Raw genomic sequence first — 20,990 nt, forward strand, 5'->3', positions numbered from 1 at the left:
ATTCTTTATATCCCAATTCTTTTGTATCCAAGCGATCAACCCCTTTATTCGTTTTATACAACCAATTAACCCAGTCATCTCGTTTTATATTACTGTTTTTATACTCGTCTTTTAAAAAGTCTTTTCTTGAATGATAGCTTTGAGCGGCAAAATTACCAAAAACCCTATAATTGTCGGATTTCAGTAATTGAGGTCGTTTTATTTCCTCTATAGCCCCTTCAGTGAGTTTATCCATAAAGGAAATCCCTCTTTGAGTGGAAATTTTTTGAAGTTCACCAACATCAATATCAGCTAATCGTTCATACTCTCGTTGGGTTTTTATATCACTGGAAAGTTGTTTTATCCGTTGCTGTGTTTGTTCTGTCTCTGCTGCTATCTTTTCAAGTACAGGAAGAAGAGGCGCCTCTTTCCGTTCGCCTTCCTTAGGAATATCTCCATATATTGCCCGTTCTGTTGCCGCTGTAACATCCCTAGTCGCTTTAGTTACCGGGGCAAACAGTTGTTCGCTTCCAACAGTAAAATCGGTTTGTAGTTGTTGCCGCGTTTGAAGTTGCTCTCGGACCCTGTCTCGTAACGGTATGAACTTTTTAAGCGCCGCTAGCCGCTCTCTGGCTAGCCGAGTAGTAAGTGATTCGCCTACCATTATTGCAATTGCGAAGCAATTTCTAATTTCCCGCCGAGTGTACCATCGGGGGCTCCACGGAGTTTTCGTCTATAATCCTTCTAATGTTTTTGATCTTGCTAGAAATCTCCCGGCGTCGTTCATAAACACGTCCGAGTTTTTTTCGTATTATTTCAACGGCAGTAAATAGTCCAATGAATGCATTTGCGTCATTGTGGTACAAGTTTTCATTGATCGTATGTTGTAATCGTTTTATAAAAAAATACTCGCGGGCCAGGGTAAAACGCCCCCGTTTCGATTGTTCGTTAATAATTTCATAATCGGATAATATTTTTTCACTGTCGAGACCATCAGATAATTCAATTCCTTGATTTTTTAATTTTGAAATCTCGGCTAATATATTATTGATGTCTTCGATATTCATTATTCTTATAAAACATCTTGTTTTTAAATAAAAAAAAAAAATGAAACCCCCGTGTATCAATTCCGAAGGTGTTTAATAATTCGTTAGACGTGACCTTGTCAGCGCCATAGGCGCCGGTGACCTTGTCACTCGCTGATTTCTGTTATATATGAAAATCGAATTCTATGCCCGGTCTTTTTTGAGATCGCTGAATTCTGTATTCCTTCTACAACAAATCGTATCGAGGCTCCACAAATGTCAAAATATTTTCCTGCCTCATTCATCGACTGAAATATTTTTTCCTCGTGAGTTGTTGTATCAAATGACTTTACGGGTTTTGCTTTCTTTGAGTATTTACCAGTTTCGCCTTTTTTGGTATTCTGACTTTGCGAGATAGCTTGCAAGTTTGTAAGAGAATTATCAGTCTTATTATTATTAATATGATCAATCACAAGCCCATTTTCGATTAATCCGTTGAATGCTTCAAATACAATCCTGTGAACATAATAGTTTTTTCCTCCTGCAGTAAATTGCAAGTATCCCTGATTACTTACGGTGCCAACTGGTTTCTTCAGTTTGCGGTTTCTAACAACGCCGTCGCAAGATGCCTCGTAATTAACGAGCACAGGATGCGGCTGAAATTCTTGGTTCATTTGTATAATAATACTACTTGTCTAATTTATTATTTGGTTTAATTATAAATCTTTCAACGTAGTCCTGGGGGGTTTTGATGACGAAGTCTGCGGTGGGGTCAATGACGGCGTTTTTAATTCGCTTCTCATAATAGCGTTTTAGTTCCCTGTATCGCTTTCCGCCACAATTGATACACAACTGCGATTTTCCTCTTACACCGACGTGACAAACCAAGCACGGGAGGGGGCCAAGAGAACCATTACGAACGCTTTGTAAATGATACCCGCAGAATTCACCTCTACATGATTTATTGCACGGGGTTGTCGACCCAATCATCAACCATTTGCAGTGATTCATTATACTATATTCTTTCATTTAAATACTTGTTTTAATTATATGGATGAGTTCGAGAGATTAGCAGCAATTAAGCCCCGGAAAAATATTAAGTTCAATCTCGATAGAGTCCTCAAGGACACACCAAAAGCGTTAATAAACGATAGAACCCTGTTGAATAAAATACGCGATTGTATCAATGAATTCAAGCGTGATGGTGCATCTCATAGTTGGTCAACATTTCGAATTGATGGTGTTGTTGATGCTACCATGAACGACAACCGCGCAGCAATGATAATATCACAACTTGACGGTAAAAGGTATTTCTTCAGAGTAAAATTCATTGTCCGGGTGGAATCAGGCGATTGGATCATACGTGATAAATTTGAACCAGTTTTCAGCGACAAGAAAACAGTCACTGTCAGCCGCGACTCCAAGCCGGGTTTGTTAACCGGAGTTGACAGACCATACTATGAACGAGCGTATCCTGAAACAGCAGTTGTTTATGGAATATACCCGTTAAATAAGAAACCTGATATCGGAAAACTGAAACCGATGAAACAGTCAACGGGGATAAATTGTGTAGCAGAACGAATAATAGAGCATTTTACAAATGCATGTCGAGGAAACAAATTGACTGATTTACGACGTAGCAAAATCAACCAGTGGGAACTAACCGTAAAAGAGCGTGGAGCGACCATCAGCGACATAGCGAGATTAGAAACGTCGTTGAGATTTCCAATAACCGTTACAACGATAACCGGTGAAGTATTATACGAATCGAAGTATAAATCGAAGGGAGCCCCAATCAAAATTATTGATCATAACGAACACGCATGGACGCCCGCGATCACAATATTTCCACGAGATAGAACAGTAAAGTATATACCCGAAGAATTCCTGGAAGAGAACGGTTTTCTCGCGGAGAGGAAACTATTTGATGCTATCGCTTATTTGTGTAAAAACGACCCTGTATCAGTGTGGTTACTTCGCAGCGCTGATACCTTTGATCAGTTTGTAAGACCAAACGGCGAATTATATCGCACTGAAGCATTTCACAACAGGATGAAAAAAACCGCCATAGAATTTGAGGAGCATGATGAACAACTGCTAACAAATTGTTTTACGATTCCATCGGTTGCGGCTCATGTTGCAGCGAGGAAAAATGCGTGGAGCCCAACGCGCAAGGAATTTCTACCGGATGTACAATCCAGTTGTTTGGAGTATTATCACGGTGGACTATGGAACACTGAATACAACCGCGACGCTATGATTTCCGTTGATATGGTTGCCTGTTATCCAGCGAGTTTTCTCGGGTATGGATCCGCCGCTGAGTACTTTAGACGATTTGGACACCCCAGACATGAAATGACTCGTGTTGCTATTAATGGACCACTGCCTGATTTTGATTTAACCGGATTCGCTCGCATAGTATCATTTGAGTTCGCGGCAGGACTTCATCGCTGTTGCTATATTTGGATCGGTAGACACATGGCTGAAAAGAAGTGGCTGCCAATAGCGCTGCTACGGTATATGATTGATTGTAGCATGCTAGTTTCGTTGATTGTCAGTGACGCGATTATATCATACCGGGCACAGACTGAAGTCTGGTTACCAGAACCGGAGCGTCTAGATAGCATAATTGACGAGTCCAGAAAACACATCGATGCCGACGAGGAATATATCGTCGAATGGTCCAGGAGGATATTTAACCAACGAAACCACGAGACAAAAGATCTCGGTAGAAGAATAATCGGTAAGTTCACACAAGGTGGAAAAAACTGCGATTACAAACGATATTGCTCACGGCTGATTATAGATGACGCAGAATATGATTTCGTAATCAAGGACGCAGTGGCAAAAAATAGATACGTGAACTGCGAAACAGCTTTCTTGTCCAATGGAACAAAGTTGGGTACAGTTGTTACCTACAGCGATGGAGACAGCCCGGCATACCCGCATTTGAGGGCGTCTATGCTGGGTTACGCCGCTATCAATTTATTCTCGATGATAAATAGATTTCCCAACACCGCGGTTAGAGTAGCCGTTGATTCATTTTATATAGACGTAGCGTACAAGGAAAACGTAGCCGGGTTTACTAGTCCGGACGAGAGTTGGGGTACATGGAGAATTAAAAATGAAATACGACGCGATTATTCCCCGTCAGCAGATGTCACCGTTGAAAACAATTACCTACGCGGTGATAAATTGTCAGAATGGTCTAATGCACCATCGTGTTCTGATCCAATTTGTAGACACAAGACGGTTTATTTAAGCGGCTGTGGCGGGTCAGGAAAGACGACTCGGGCAATTGAATTATTTCGAACGCGGGCAAGTATAATCGTGCTTACACCGACCCATAGACTAGCGCGAGAGATAAAACAACGAAATGTTGACGCCGTTACTTATCACAGCTTTTTTCGATACAGCGGCGGCGAGTGGACTCCTGATCGAATGGGTGAAAAATTTATTCCCGACATTATCATCTGGGATGAGATATGTACTGTTTCGTTAGATACTTTACGAATGTTTCTTGAGTGGTTGCTGCGCGCGAATACAGCGGTGATCATGTGTGGCGACCATGGTCAACCACCACCATTTGTCGGCGAGGGTCCACATGATTGGTTAAAGGGTTTTGTGGACTATTATGAAGAAACCGATACTGATTACCGGGCACTTGATGAACAACTGCGCGGGGTTAAAAAATTAATCAGATTACAGCCGGATAGAATTCAATGTGAAATAATCCGCGAGGTGATTCCGGAAACGCCGTTAAATGAATTCTGGGAAACATGGAGACCAAACGATTTGATTGTAGCGAGCAGAAAGATAGTCAGAGACACACTTCAGCGGAAGTTGTTTACGTTGCATAAGGAAAAGTTTCCAACGCGTCCAGTGCCGTTATGTTATAGACCCGCGGATACACGGCGGCAGAACATTGAAGTTGAAATTCCAGCCCCGACAGCGTCGGGGACAAAAAAACAAATTCTCGTGCTGAATGATATCGTGCTCGTTGATATCAGCGTCGTTGAGGACGCGCTACATGCTGATAAATCCCCGTGGACGCTAGGATACGCAACAACAATACATTCCTCGCAGGGACTAACCATCACGGACACAATTGTTTGGATGGTTGATAATCGCATCGAATGGTCGAATCTAGTCTATCTTGCAGTGTCCCGAGTACGGAGGATAAATCAGCTTCGAAGAATTGTTATTGACGGAGTCAGTGACGGAGTCACCAACGACAACGACATCATCGATACAAGCGTCATTGATAGAAAACTCTCGGGTTACCGCCAACAGGATAAAAAAAAACAGCGGCGTTTTGATATTGATGCCGAATTAATAATTGCGTTACGACAACAACAGAATAATCACTGCGCGAGTTGTAATTGTGTAATGCGCTGGCGTTATTCGGATAAAGACGCTCGCCAATTTACCGTGGACAGAATCGATAACAGTCTCGGTCATGTTAAAAACAATGTGAGGTTGACCTGTCTTGAGTGCAATAGACGCAACGGCGCTAGTTAAGACCACGCGGGGGTAATTGAGTATCGTCAGGTATCACTTGTAGTTGCTCGCGTGCAAATCCGCGCTGAGGAGCAGTTGAATCCAGTCTGTAGATCGGTGGTCTACCAGTTGATCGTGTTATCGTTGATATGTTATGTGTGGTAACACTCCAAATAGGATCAGTAGCTCTTTTTTTACCGCCTTCAAGCTCTCCTGGTTCATATAGATATCTAACAGTGACATCGCCAAGAATCGGCTTGGAAACGCTATTTATTTTTGATTTTCCGGGTATATACTCGTATTTAATCGCGTCGCTGGGCTTCATGTTGATTGCTCGGGTAATCTCGTTATTTAACGCTGCAATTACGCCTGGCAACCTTTTGACCCATTCACGAGATCGTTTTTCTTGGATGAATTCCTTCGCGTATTGATACCCAAATAACCGTTCAGCAAGAGTCCGATTGAATCGTTCAACAATTGCCTGATCACGATGTAGCGCAGTATGACCTCGTCGTATCGCGACGCTATGATGTTTCAGCGTTGATAGAACAGCGCCGCGAAATTCACTACCAGGATCAACTTGTAATAGATTTGGCCAGCGCAGAGGGCCTCTTCGATAAATTCTTTCAAACGCAGCGGCTACTTCAGTTGCTGACTTTGTTTTTAACGGTTCCGCTTGTTTATATCGACTCGCAACATCAACTACGGTTAGCGCGTATTTGTAACCGTTGTCATGCGGCAGAAATAGTATATCAGCCTGATGAACTTCATTAGGTACGCTGACATCAAAGCGCGAGAAGTTGATTTGTTTAGGCGGTGGTAGATAGATTTGCCATATAGCCTGTTTGGATAACCAATTAGCCGCAGTGGCCTTTGTTACCTTTGCAGCGCTTGCGAGTTTACCAATTGCGGCCTTCCCCTTCCAGTATCCTCTCGGAGAATAATAGATGGATTCCATATTGTTATTAATTACCAGCACCCACCATTAATTTACCTTTCATAGCCGTTTTTACCAACCATGAGGCCAATTTTTCTTTGACGGATTTATCAGGAATAGCATTTAGCGCGTGAATTAATTTTACGTCCGCGATATGACGCTGTTGCAGATCGCTACTTTTGTAAGCAACATCATGAGCATGACACGCCTTATCGATAGCGTTTATTGGATACTCACCGGGTTTGGGCTGATTTTGATCATCGAGTCTGATATCTAATCGCGTTCCGGGGCCACAGTAGCTATATCCTGGGAGGTGTTTTTCTCCTGGATACTTTGCCCACGGGGCTCCGGGGAGTTTTGATAACTTGGCTGCAATATCACCTCCTCGCTTTTTTTTAAAACATCTCCGGGTCTAATAGAAATAAATCTAAATTTCTTTGTACCGCATTGTACACACTTACCAGTAAGCGCCGATCTGTTATTTTTTGTTGTAGCGGTTGTCATATCATTTGTGCCAGTACGTACTCTACACTTTACACAATATAGATCCATAATTTATGTATAGAGACATGAATATAATTGATTTTTCGGCGACTAAAACAAGAGAACCAGTTAAGCATGTTACAGCGTTACCAAACTCGATCCGGATGATTATCATCGGACCATCTGGATCCGGCAAGACGCAATTACTACTTAATTTAATAATGAGATGGATGAAGTGGGATAAGTTGTATTTGGTTGCTCCTAGCGTAGATGATCAACGATGCTACGAGGTGTTGAAAGATTTCAACGAGAATGCATCAGCGATCGCTAAAAAAAATGTCATTGAGTTTATTACGGATATCAATGATGCGCCAGGTATCGATGATATTGATGGCGACGTTAACAATCTAGTCGTGTACGATGATGTTATGTTAGACAATCAAAAAAACCCAGCTAGGATATTTTCCAGAGGCAGGCATAAAAACACTGACGTGATATATGTCACTCAACGATACACTCAGATTCCAAAAGTAATCAGAGACAACTGTAATATTCTTGCTGTATTCAACGGCGTTGATACACACACGCTACGAAATATTTGGCAGACATGGTGCGGCGGTGACATGGACTTTAATGTTTTTCGAAACTTTTTTAGTCATGCTCAGTCGACCCCACATGGATTTGTAACGATAAATTTACATGATCCTCGGACACGATATCGTATCGGACTTGACCAAATATTCGGTTAAATTGCAAGTAGCCACTTAGCAGCAGGGGGGGGCGATGACATCGACGCGGTCGTCGCTGTGCTTACCGGACGCTGACGACGCTGGGGATCGGCGCGCAGAAGGTATTAATTAAACCAAATGACGTCCGGACGATCCCCTCGACGACGACGTCGTTTTTTTTTTACCAGGCGCTGACGACACTAGATCGTTGAGTGCAGAAAGTAATAATTAAGCAAAATAACGATTGGACAAAATGTCCGATTCGCCCCCCCTGCTGCTCAATGGCCCCTGTCACAAAGATAGAAAGCCATTTTTCAACTTCTTCTGAAAGGCTGTGTCAGTTTTGATCAAACTTGGTGGTAAAAATGTGGCTGCTAAAATACATGCTTATGATTAAATGAAAAAAAACTAGTATGAAATATACTTATATATTGACATCTTACATTTGTTTAGTATAGTCCATAATGCGTTAAGCACCATACATGTATGTGAAAAATTAATGAATTCGAGTATAGATCACATGTTATAAAGTTCTTATATTGGTCACATCTTTTTTAGAAAACACAAATAAGATGTATATAAAGAATGGTAGTCCTTATTTGATCTATATCCCATTCTCAACAAATATGTGTCACTAGACAATTCACTACAATAGTGTCCTAGCTATAGTTGTTTATATATTTCATGTACAAGTATTTAAATTGGCCTAGATTTTGGTCAGCTGGAGACATCTGTCTTCATGCTGAGGCTACCAAGAGGATGAGGCTATTCATAGGGAAATGAGAATATGTGTATAAATTAAAAAATAACTTGATGGCCAGATATTTATAGCTTCAGAAAATTGGCAATTTAATTTGCATTTTATGCCACTGTTTGTAGCCATCATAAGCATAAACTTTTTTCCTGCAAAAAGAAAACTTTCTTGGCACAATAAACGTCTTCCTGTCACTTTGAAAAATGCAAAAATCCATCAGATTCGGTTGTATTTATTTAAGTTAGGCACTGACTTCCCTTGAAGAAATGTGCTTTGTTTTTATTGAAGATTGTAGCCAGCTTGCTTTGATGAAGGGTACATGTGTTATTGAAGTCAACGCTAAAGAACAAATTTGGAGGACCAAACAGATGCCTGTTTGTTATTTTGGCAGCAACATCAAATAATTGTAGAACATTGATTGGGACTTCTTTTTTTTCATTTGCTTAGTGTTGTGTATATTTGATTTAATTTTTTATATTTGATTTAATTTAGTTGTCTGTTTGTAAGTTTAATTTTTTTTATTATTTTTAATTTCATTACATATCAATGTAATGTAATTTTGTTTACTCGGAATTTGATATTTTCCAGAAAAATTCAGTTTGACCCGAATCCTTTCATAAATACCTAATAATAGAAACCTTGATTCAGAAATCACTGAGACAAGTAAACAACTTTATATTTTTATTTTATTCTTGGAGTAAAATGATTGTTTCTTATGAAGGTCATACTAGGAGTACATGGTTTTTTATATGTAAACAGCATCTATTTCACAATTCTGGGTTTTCTGAAATTATGCACTAGTCAGGTTTTATACCAATGTCTATAGAGATATTTCTCAGTTGGGCTCTATTCTTTACACTGGAATATTTCTCTTGTGGCAGTTTGGAGTTATATGTTAATTTTTATTCACATTACACCTCTCCCTTGATAACTCGCACACAACGGGGTCCACAAACAGACCGCACTATAAGTGAGGCACGAGTTACCAGGTGACATCCTAAGATTGAAAAAAATTGCTTTGACATATAGAGAACCATGGGGGAGAGTGGCATTAGGGAACTGGGCTATTTATTGACTGAATCCTCATTTTACGATCACGTCAATAATAATTTTTAATAACGTGCTTTTTCTAATGAAATTGTTCATTATTCTGTTTAAATAACATTTATTTTCAAAATGTCCAACATATGAAGGATCGTTCCAAGTGGTTTCAACAACCATCAAGTGTATGCGTAAAAAATCTGTGTATTACATCACTGCTTTTTGTTTTCTTGACGAGCCTGGTTCCTGGAGTGGTGTTTAATATTATCCTGCCAGATCGAGAGTCCACAGAGCAGGGAACTAGACTAACTGTTGATGCACCACCAAACAAGATTCTTTTCTTTGAAAAACATGCAACATTTAATTTGTGAGACAATCGTCTACGTTGAAACTCACATATTGTATTGCACAGTTAGTACAATACTGTTGTCATGAATTAATTAATTGGAATTAATAATGAAACTTCTTGTCGTCCTTGAGGATATCTCTAAGCGCAAGTTCAAGAATTCTCTGAAACTTGCTTGCCCACAATGGTCCGTATCTGAAATCAAACACTTTATTTTAAGAAGTATTCGTTTCGCTTGGCTGCCATGTTATCTTTGATAAGAGCTATGAAAGAGTCTGTTAATTTAAGGTAGTTTATGTTACATACACAATAACATAAGTGTACAATTGATCAAATTAAGTGAGTTCACCCGACATATGACCAGGGCCGCTAGATTTTAAGTTTGTAGGGTTTTCTTTTATCCCACCTCCTTTATTTGATTCAAAAGACATAATTAACATGATAATACAAAGGAGGCCAGCTTTTAGTTCAGTGCAACAATACAACAAATACTTCCGGAAGTCAGTTATCAAAACACGGCCGGCACTTAATTAGGTTCTCAGAGAAACGCACACTGACATAGCTGTTACAGTAGATTGATGCATTTTACCTTTAATTACAAGATAGAACTAAAACACAAATTTCAATTGATAATTTTTTTAATTTAATATGTATTTATTTATTAAAGTACTGCCTCCACACGGCGTGAGTGACATTTTGAATTCATGGATAGAAATTTCCTTACATATCGTTAATTGCGGTGTACTAGGAATTTTGTTTGGAAAGAAAATGTAAAAAAAATGTATGACCTATTTTTAAATTTGATATTTCATAGTGTTAATTAAAATTTCCAGGTCCTATCTACCATTTTCGACAAAAAATCGAGCGATACATCAAAGTTTCTGTCACCAATTTTGATTGCGATTTTCTTCAAGTTCAACAAATAGGGATTAATTTTTGGGGTATTTTCTGGTTACAAAAATGGGGATCCATGCCTGACCCTGTGTTATAAGCGGGTTCGTGAGTTATCAGGGCACAAGTTATCAAGGTAGTGGTTTATTTGGATTCTAAAAGATTAATTCTTTTTTCTGGAAATATTTGAATGCTCATACAGAATTCTTGGGCAAAGACATTTCTGTAAATTTTATTTGGAAATTCAAACACCAGAATATTATAGACTGTGGAATAAAAAAAAGAACTGTAGATGATACAGCACAATAAAGGCTACAATATATGTCATCACCTTCCATCTTGGATTTTTCATTGGGACTCAAACTTGAATTCATTTGAACATTTCATTACTAGGACTTCTAAAATTTAATTTGTGGATTATTCTTGGATTATTTTTGGATTTGACTCTTAAAACCGTAAGTCCTTATTTTTCCATTTGTTATAGTGTTTTTTCAGGGAAAAAAATTATTTGTTAAATTTTTCAAAGCTTGTTGTTTTTACTCTTTCTTTTGTTACTGTTTATTCAAGCCTAAACACATAAGATTAGTATTTATACAGAATGACCATTGCTTCAAAGGTAATCAGTTTTTTTGAAGTTTCAGACAAAAATTGTTTCTGGGTACTGTAAAAAAATATTAGCCATTGTTTGGTTAATTGTAGTTGTTCCTGTTCCTGCCTGCAAAGGTTGATAGATTGTAGTAGTCCAGTATCATGACTGTTTGAGTGGATCAACAACATACATTACTCAGGCCAGATGTCATCATAAAATGTTAAGATGGTTTGTCAAAATTAACAAAGGATTCATTATGTAACAATAGATGTTTTCCAGTGCATTTTATATCCAAGTTTGTGGCTTCTTTTAATGGTGAATTTGAATTTCTCCACTCTAAACCCAAGATTGTATGGACAAGTTTAAACCTTTAACAGTGTTGTTGCAATGAAATTGCAGATGGTATATTTAGTCACCAATAAGAAAAAAAATTGCAATTTACAACATAGAAGCCCAGTGCAATTCCTGAATAAACTTTTTTACATGTCATTTTTCATACTTTTTTGAAGAAAAATATATTTTTTTTAATGTACAAATAAAATACATGCATTCATAATTTCAGTAGCCATGACACGATCATTTTATATTAGAATTCTTATACAGTCTCTTCCTTAAATTGATAGTAAACATTTTACACATTATTTTTCATACTTTTAAGATATTTTTTTTCACATATGAGAAAAATACATTCATATGAAATTTCAGGATCTACACTATGAACGTGTTATATCCAAAATTGTGTTATAATGGAGCATGCTTTAGCAGGATCACACTTTATGATTAGACATCATATAAGAGTTTTGAGGAATTTTTGTACCTTTTTTTCATTAGTGCCCTTTCATATTACCCTTCCCCTTTGATGATAGGGCTGGTCATAACTGTTCCAGTTTGTATCATTAATTCAGTTTTGTTTTTTTTAACGTTTCTGGACTTCTGGGGTAGGTATCATCTTACCTTTCATATCCAGAATTTTTGCGACCTCTGTGTTTCATCTTTATATATTTTCAGTGTATCTGGTTTGATGGTACATTGACTGATATTACATGTTGAATCTTACACTTTTTTAGGGATCTCACACCACCATTATGGTCGCGCTAATCATCATCATCAAGAGTGAGTTTCTGTGGTCTCACACCACTCTTTATTATCTGTTATTATAAATAAATAGTCCAAAGTGAATAAATTGATTCAAGCGAGGAGAAACCATTGACAATTTTGACATCTTTTGAAATGGGAAATGCATTAATCTCAACATGAAGTGGAACGTATCTTCTAGCAAAATTGGTATGAACACTTTACATATTTATTGAAGAAGCCCATGACCAAGTTAGATGACTCTGACAATATTGTTAGTGAAGAACTACCTCACTTACAGAATGATGTCTCCAATTACAAATGATGACATAATGAGAAGTTGGCTAAAACATCAAAGAGACCGCTCTGGTGGCTTAAGTGGTTAGAGTTCCTGCCTCAGATGTAGGAGGTAGTGGGTTTGAACCCAGGCAGAGTCATACCAAAGACATAAACATGGTACTAGCAGATGCCTCGTTTGATGCTCAGCATTAAGAGGTTAGTGTTAGGACTGGTCGGCCTTGTGTCAGGATAATGTGCTTGGGTGGGACATGATACCACATTTCTGCAGCATGTTGTCCCAGTGCAAGACATCACTATAAACTGCCACACTGCAGACATCATAGTGATTTGACTCACATTGTTAAAGCTATGTTAAAAATCCAAAACATGCTCAAAATCAAAAACAAAACCCATGGACCTGATATGATACCTACTTGATTTTATCAGTGCACAAATGAAATGATCTTAGGGTCAATAATGCTCTTTTTAATATAATCTTTGAATCTGGCTATCTTCCTAAACATTGAGAGAAGAGCATTATCAGTCCTATATATAATTATGGTAACAGTAGCGGTCCCAACAGCTAGAGGTATCTCCCTTATTGAGACGATGTGAAGTCTTTACTGATATATTGAATACTTGTATATACATGTGGGCTGAATACAGTGGTCTAATAGGTGAAGCACAGGAAGGGTTTAGCAAATAATAATTCGATAATATATTTATTATTAAGGCTTGAGCTCAAAAATATATCTCTAAAAGAAAAGGTAGATTTTATTGCTTTTTTGTTGACTTTTAAAACTTGATAAAGTACAGCATGACAAATTATGGTTGTCATTAATACATAAGGGTATAAACAATAAAACAGTAAACATTTTAATAGATATGTATAGAAATTTGAAAAACTGTGTCCGGACACCTAAACACACTTCCCAGACTGGCCCCTTGAGTCTCCCTCTGACTGCATCACGGGTAGAAATTTTGACAGGGTCCTTGTTTCACCTTCCAATTAAGATGCTGGAGGTGCTGGAGCTTTGGGCTGGGTTGTTTGTCACCAAAGCCATGCTATGAGAAATCTCCAGTTGCATTACAGCTGTTGCTGGAGGAAGTTGCCAGTACGTTAAGGCATTGATGTCCATGGCGCTATCTTCTGAACGCCTCCACCTCTACTGGGATGTTGCCCTGGACACTTTCATTTAATGATCTTCCTGGATCACATTAAGAATCTTCTAAGTACACCTCTCCCTCGATAACTCGTGCACATCGGGATCCAAAAACATAGACTGCACTATAAGTGAGGGTGTGAGTTACTGAGGGACCTCCAAAAATCCACTAGACATCCAGAGAACCACAGGCTTGTATGGGGACTGGGCTGTTTAATGACTGAATCCTCATGTTACAAATGCATCGAGAATAATTGTTAAAAAAAACTTTTTCCAAGGAAGTTGTCTGTTATTCTGTATAAATTACATTTATTTTTAAAATGTCCAACATCTGAAAGATTGATAACATGATTCCCACTTGTTTCAACAACCAACATGGTGCGCAAGAATATTCGTGTATTACGTTACTTATTTTTGTTTTGTTGATTAGTCTGGTTCCTGGATTGTTTACTGCATTCAGTGGCCGATACCGTCTCCAGGTGTGATGAATGTGTGTTAGATACAACATCTCTGATTGGTTACAAATGGTTCTTTTTCCAAGAACTAAACAACTATTAAACCAATCAGAAATGATTTTACTTTCATTTGTGGAAATTTGAATTGTTTAGATGCCAAGGGTTACTGTTTTTGAGCAGTTTCACTACACATGTTCTGTTCATGAAAAATCGTAAATGATGGTGGACGTAAGAGTGATTTTTTATGAGAGCAAAAATGAGGAGTTTCTTGGGTTTGATCTCGAAAATAGTGAGCAAGCTGAGAAAAGATATGTTCGGCAGTTGGATATTTTGCGAGATTTAGATTCGGACATAGAAGTTTCTGAGACTGAATCGTCAGAAGATGAGGATTCTGACAGCGATGATGATAACAGTTCTTGCGGATAAATGTTGCAGAAGCGGGAGGTCGTGGGTTCGATCACTGGCCAAGTCATACCAAAGACTTACAAAAATGGTACTAACAGCTGCCTCGCTTGGTGCTCAGCATTATGTCTACTTGGTCCTAAATGAAAATGGTGCCTGAAGTCTAGAATGGCTGCTATGAAAGCATCTTGAAAGTCTTGTTATCACTAGTGCTCCTGAATGGATGGTCATGTTAAGATTGGGTTTTCACTAAAAGACATCTTATGATGACTAGTTGGTTCTAAATGAAAATAGGGCCAGTTTTTTGTCTGATATGGCTGCCACAGTGGCCATTATGAAAATCTTGTTGCTGCTACTCCAGATACACGTACATGTCTGGTCATATCAACATGGGATTTTCATTAAAAGACTTCCAATGATGTCTAGCTGGTCCAAAATGAAAATAGGGCCAACCTGATGTCCAGTATGGCTGCCACATCAGCATACTTGAAACTCTTGTTGTCACTACTGCTCCTGAACGGATAGGAATATCAACATAGAGTTTTCACTGAAAGACTTTGTATGATGTCTACTTAGTCCTACGTGAAATAGGTGCTGATCTGGGCTTAAGTATGGCCACCTATGTGGTCATCTTGAAACTTTTCTTATAGCTACTCCTCTTTTATGGATGGTCATATCAACATGGGGTTTTCACCAAAAGACTTTTTTATGATGTCTATTACAGACACCTTTAAAGTCTTTTTATTGAGCAGAAAGTTAGGTTGACATGAGATTTCACCAAAAGACTTTTTTATGATGTCTATTACAGACACCTTTAAAGTCTTTTTATTGAGCAGAAAGTTAGGTTGACATGAGATTTCACCAAAAGACATTTTTATGATGTCTATTACAGACACCTTTAAAGTCTTTTTATTGAGCAGAAAGTTAGGTTGACATGAGATTTCACCAAAAGACTTTTTTATGATGTCTATTACAGACACCTTTAAAGTCTTTTTATTGAGCAGAAAGTTAGGTTGACATGAGATTTCACCAAAAGGCTTTTTTATGATGTCTATTACAGACATCTTGAAAGTCTTCTTATTGAACAGAAAGTTAGGTTGACATGAGATTTCACCAAAAGACTTGTGATTTCCAGTTGGTCTTAAATGAGCATAGTGCAAATCTGACACCAATATGGCTGCCAAACAGTGGTAGTCTTGAAAATTGTATTGCTGCTCTTCCTGAATGGATGGTTGTATCAGCATGAAGTTTTCAATAAAAGACTTCTTATGATGTCTACTTGGTCGTACATGAAAATGGTGCTGATCTGACATCCATTATGGCCACTATATCCTCTATCTTGAAAATATTGTTATCTCTACTTTCAAATGGATGGCTATATCAACATGGGGTTTTCACCAATAGATTCTTATGATACATTGTTGGTCCTGAATGAAAAGTGTGCCAGTCTTACATCCAGTATGGCTGCCATGATGGCTGTTGTGAAAATCTTGTTGTCACTACTCCGTCTGAATTAATGATCATTGACACTGAATGAAAATGGTGCCAGTCTGACATCCAGTATGTTCACTACATCAGCTAATTTCACGTTATCACTAAAGAATATCAGAGATGGTTTCAGCTTTCATCATTTAAAAGTAAGAAATGGTCTTATCTTAAATTCCTGTTTATTCTTTTTGGCCAGTAGTGTTTGGCTCTTCTTGGGATTCTGTTACTGTTTCCCAGAACGAGTTTCATATATTGTGATAAGCTAGAAACAGCAAATCTGGTAATTAGCTTGTCATTATATGAAAGGACCATTATGTCCTCAACAATTGTCAGAATGCAAGCTTAATTACAGAGAAAGTATTTAAGTTTCATAAAAAAATAGGATTATCCTATACCTGGATGTTACTGTGATGTTGGCACCTTTCATATATTGTTATTTGCTGGAGACAATTGATCTTGTAAAAAGTTTGTTTCATCATTTGCAAGAACAATTCAGGCCTTAACAGCTATTAAAATACCATCTTAGCTGCAAAATAGTTATTTACAGTTATTTAATCCTTTTTGATTTCTCCGCTTTCTCAATGCCCTAATTATTGGATGTGAGACTTTGCAGTCTTGTGTCAATGCATAAATGTTTTTATGCGGGTATGTTCATGTGTTTCTCTTTTAGTGAGCATTAATATCATAAAATAATCAGATATTCTAAACTTTAAAATAAGTAAATATTGGATGATCTGCATGATTGGCTTGCTGCACAAGTCATTACTTTGTCATTGTGTTTTTCTTTATTTTTTCTAAAGTACTTAAAAAGAAATCAGATCCATAGATCTTATGTTGTAATTGGGTTCACAATTTATCAAGGTATTGATTTACAGAGTGGTGTATATGTAAATAATCTGATGTTACTTTGTTTTGCTGCAAGTGCAAGTGTTAAATTTCTTTATAAGTTTGTAATCTTTTTGGCTTGTGACAAAATCACTTGTCATAGGGGAATAAAATCTGAGCAGCATGTTTGTATGCGTAAAATATATAGAAGACCTGGTTATATTTGTATCACAGTATAGCCATTTTTTATTTTCAGAGAAAAAGTGAACTTTTTGGCTTATATTTTTTTTGCGGCAAGCCTTGTTAGCATGAAAGTGCAAACAACTGCATTTCATAGGGCAATGCAAATTGGTAGGCATGTTTGTATACATATGTAGATGACCTGAATAAAGTTTCAAAAAATGTTGAAAAATTTAGCTTTGTCATAACCTTATGTCTGTAACACAGTTTAGATTTTAAAAAATTGTGTCTCATAGTAAGATAAGTCTATAATTTCAGTCACATATGATCTTTGGTTTCAGCTGGTGGGACAAAGAGCTATCAGTATACAGTCACGATAGGAGTAATCATCCCAGTGGTGATTTCAGCGTTTTTGATTGTCGTCATCTGTTTGCTGATCATCATGATCCGCAAATGCCGGCAGAGTAATTCTGCCAGACGGAACCAGAATACCATTCCTACTGTCAGTGGCAATGTCACACGGAGACGCAGAGGTAACATAGTTCTTGACATATGGCTATATACTGAGTTTGAGGCATATCTCAATAATGCTATAAAACAGGTATACATTTTTGTACGTTAAAGTAGTTATTCTAATTTACATGCTCTTCCTTTGAACTTTTTTAAACGTTGTTACAAGCATTCCCAAATTTGAAAAAATGAGCCAAATCAAAACAAAAAATTATAGTGTTAACAAATTTATCAAAAGGTATATTTCCCCTTATTTTTCTTAGAGAATTTTTGAGCGATTTCTGTCCCCACTGCTAGACACCAATCTGTCTGGATTCTAAACACTGTAAGAATCACATTTGTTTGGTGAGTAGATTTTTACAGTTTCCTATTTTTTATTAGCTCTACAGGTCATAGACCGGAAGAGCTTATGGATGGTTTTTCTTTCATTGTCTGTCCATTAGTACAAGTTTTTTTTATTGGTACTTGTCCTAAACTACTTGGAGGAATGCCATGAAACTTTAAGTACAAGTTTGTTATTGGTACTTCTTTTAAACTACATGGAGGATTGCCATGAAACTTTACACTCACATTCATGCCTTGGTCTCGTTGATCCTAAATGAAAATCATGCCATTTGGACATCTTGTATTGCTGTCATAACCAGACCTACCAACCCTTACGATTTTACTGTAAGACTTACAGAAATAACCCATCAAATATGGACTTACAGAATAAAAGCACAAAATAAGAAATATCTGGTTTCATCAATGTGATAAGTTAGGCACCAATTTTAAGTAGTCAGACAGGGGTAAAGTTTCCTCTGAACCTGATGATATGCCTATAATCTTGACATGACTTCTTAAGTCTTTTTTTATTTTGTCTGGATTCTAAACTTTCAGTACAAGATTTCAGTAGCAAAGTAGCTGGTTTCCCTCTTTATCATGTTTTGTTTTCAACTGGAAACACCAGCCTTATATGAGACCTCATTGTGAAACATAGTGTCCAAAATATTGTCAGCCTCATCTAATTCTAATTCCTCAGCTTGATACCGTGGCATGCTCATAAACTCCTTATCACTACTTATGGTACTCCTCCATTATCCCTAACAGCAGAAAGTGCCATTTTCAACCAGTATTAAAATTACAAGCGTGTGTTGTCATTTTTAATAATTTAAAATGTGAAGCAATAAATCTTTCTAGATATTTTATAAGATTACTAATATTTAATATTTCAAGTTGTAAAAGTAGTTCCAGACTCTGTGCAATATGGAAACTTTAGGTGTACACCACATCAGTAATGTAATATTAAATGAGTATGTAATAAAATTATATTTGTCATATTCACCATTACTTTGTGACAGATGTTTATTTAGTGAACTATTTTGTCATGAATAATGAAAACATGATGTTAATATCTTTAAGAAGTTACGAGATTCCTTGGGATTTCCATATATTCCTAACTGACAGAAACTATACCTGTCCAACGTATTGGTTCAGTGAAAAAGTAGTGGTACATACCACTGGGGAAAAAAATACCATGGGATATGGGTAATACTGTGTACCTCTAGTAAAGATGGTCAAAATCTAGCGATCGTTAAATTTATCAGAGACCCATGGGAGAAGCTTCATGGCAAACTAAGATGGAACCAGAGACCCTCAAAGAGACTGACACTATACTGGGCAAAAATAATTTCCAGGAATTCAAGATAAGACTATTTCTTCCTTGTAGCTGCTGATTGTTGAAACAATCTTTGATATTTATTCAGCAATAATGACTTTGAATGTCAGGTAGAGTTATTTAGCAGTGTCCCTCATGTGATGTCATGAATCACTAAGCTTTAGAGTTTCAAAACTTTTTCTGCAAAATATGTTTTTTTATTTTTATTTTTTTAAGTAGCAAGTTTAAGTGGAGGAACTTTCTTTTAATATTACTGAGGAATCAAATTTGTTTATTGAATCTGAAGACAAACATTTGCATCATAAAGGTAGACCTATCACAAAGAGCAGCATATGTTTTGTATACAATGTGAGGATAGAAGAACTATATTTTTGTTGAGGCTGTTTCATCACTGGGAATATCATGTTTGTTTACTTTTTAAATTCTTGCAACTGTTCAGATAGAAAATTAAGAGAAGAAAAAGAACAATATTATTTAGGCTTGTCAAAAAAATATCCAAATAATTCTTAAAAATCTAGTCTGCATCTTAGCAAGAGACTGAATCCTTATTGTAGTTAAAATATATGCTTAAAAGATCCCCATTAAGTTCAGTGTGACAACAATATCTTGTAATGTAAACACAAACAAAGAGTTTGAAGGTACGGTAAAATAATGAGCTTTCCATATGAATTGAACGTTATTAAGTACTGTTATTATGTGAAATTTGCTCAGAGTTTTGCATGAAAGTCGAGTGTGTGTATCCAGTAAGTACATGATATGGTGTTGGAAGAAAGGTCACTTACTGGTCCAAAACCTATGTTCCATCAGAGGAGTAAAGAAAATATCCATATGCATTTGACTTCAGTTTAAATCAGTTCATATATCCCATACAACATTTTTGAAACATTTAAAGCTAAAGAGTAAATCTCCATCACTGCAAGGCAGACGGACTGGTGACACAACTGCACAGTATATATCTAGGCCTAGCCCTGGTTACATAATGTCACATGGTGATTTTGCAGAGGTTGTACATTAGTTTTCATAAAATGCCAAATGCCTAATTCATATTTTTAAAAGTTTGCATTAACAATTGAAAAAATGTGTGACTAAAATGGGGATTTGCAATAAATACAAATCTACATATATTTTTCTGAGCAAGGGAAATAATGTGTTTGATACGGTGTAGAAACATTCATCTCAACCTGATGATCTCGATATATTCATCAAGAAAATGTATATTTTTTTCCCAAATAATGTGGACAGAGTATGTGATTATTTTGCTATCAATTCGAGCAAAATAGTTTTCTAACTGTTGACAGAAATTAAACAAAAAAGTGTCAGGCCCCTGCCCCAGAACATTGTCTCTAATATAATTACAGTATACCATGGTACATATTGTGGTACATTCAGAAATACTGCAGTACAAAATTTTTTACTCTACCCAGCTCAGATATTCACAGTTTATGGCGTTTCATTCACATCCCAGTAACTTGTAAACACAGCATCAACCAGACTTGTAACCCATTTGGTCACAGACCAGTAACTTGTAAACACAGCATCAACCAGACTTGTATCCCATTTGGTCACACACCAGTAACTCGTAAGCACAGCATCAACCAGACTTGTATCCCATTTGGTCACAGACCAGTAACTTGTAAACACGGCATCAACCAGATTTGTATCCTGTTTGGTCACAGACCAGTAA

At 37.2% G+C, this 20,990-nt stretch overlaps 1 protein-coding gene across 1 annotated transcript in view; it reads left to right on the top strand.

Annotated features, from left to right (window-relative positions):
• Nucleotides 1–20,990, top strand: part of LOC149782907 (uncharacterized) — a 103,954-nt gene that overhangs the window by 58,467 nt on the left and 24,497 nt on the right. Inside the window, exon 12 of the mRNA XM_089934464.1 lies at nucleotides 17,481–17,672. Coding sequence (XP_089790590.1) covers nucleotides 17,481–17,672 — 192 coding nt within the window. The remainder of the gene's footprint in view (nucleotides 1–17,480; nucleotides 17,673–20,990) is intronic.

This window comes from Sinohyriopsis cumingii, chromosome 15 (genome assembly GCF_028554795.1).
Source record: "Sinohyriopsis cumingii isolate HCF-2022 chromosome 15, ASM2855479v2, whole genome shotgun sequence".
Taxonomy (NCBI): Eukaryota; Metazoa; Mollusca; class Bivalvia; order Unionida; family Unionidae; genus Sinohyriopsis; species Sinohyriopsis cumingii.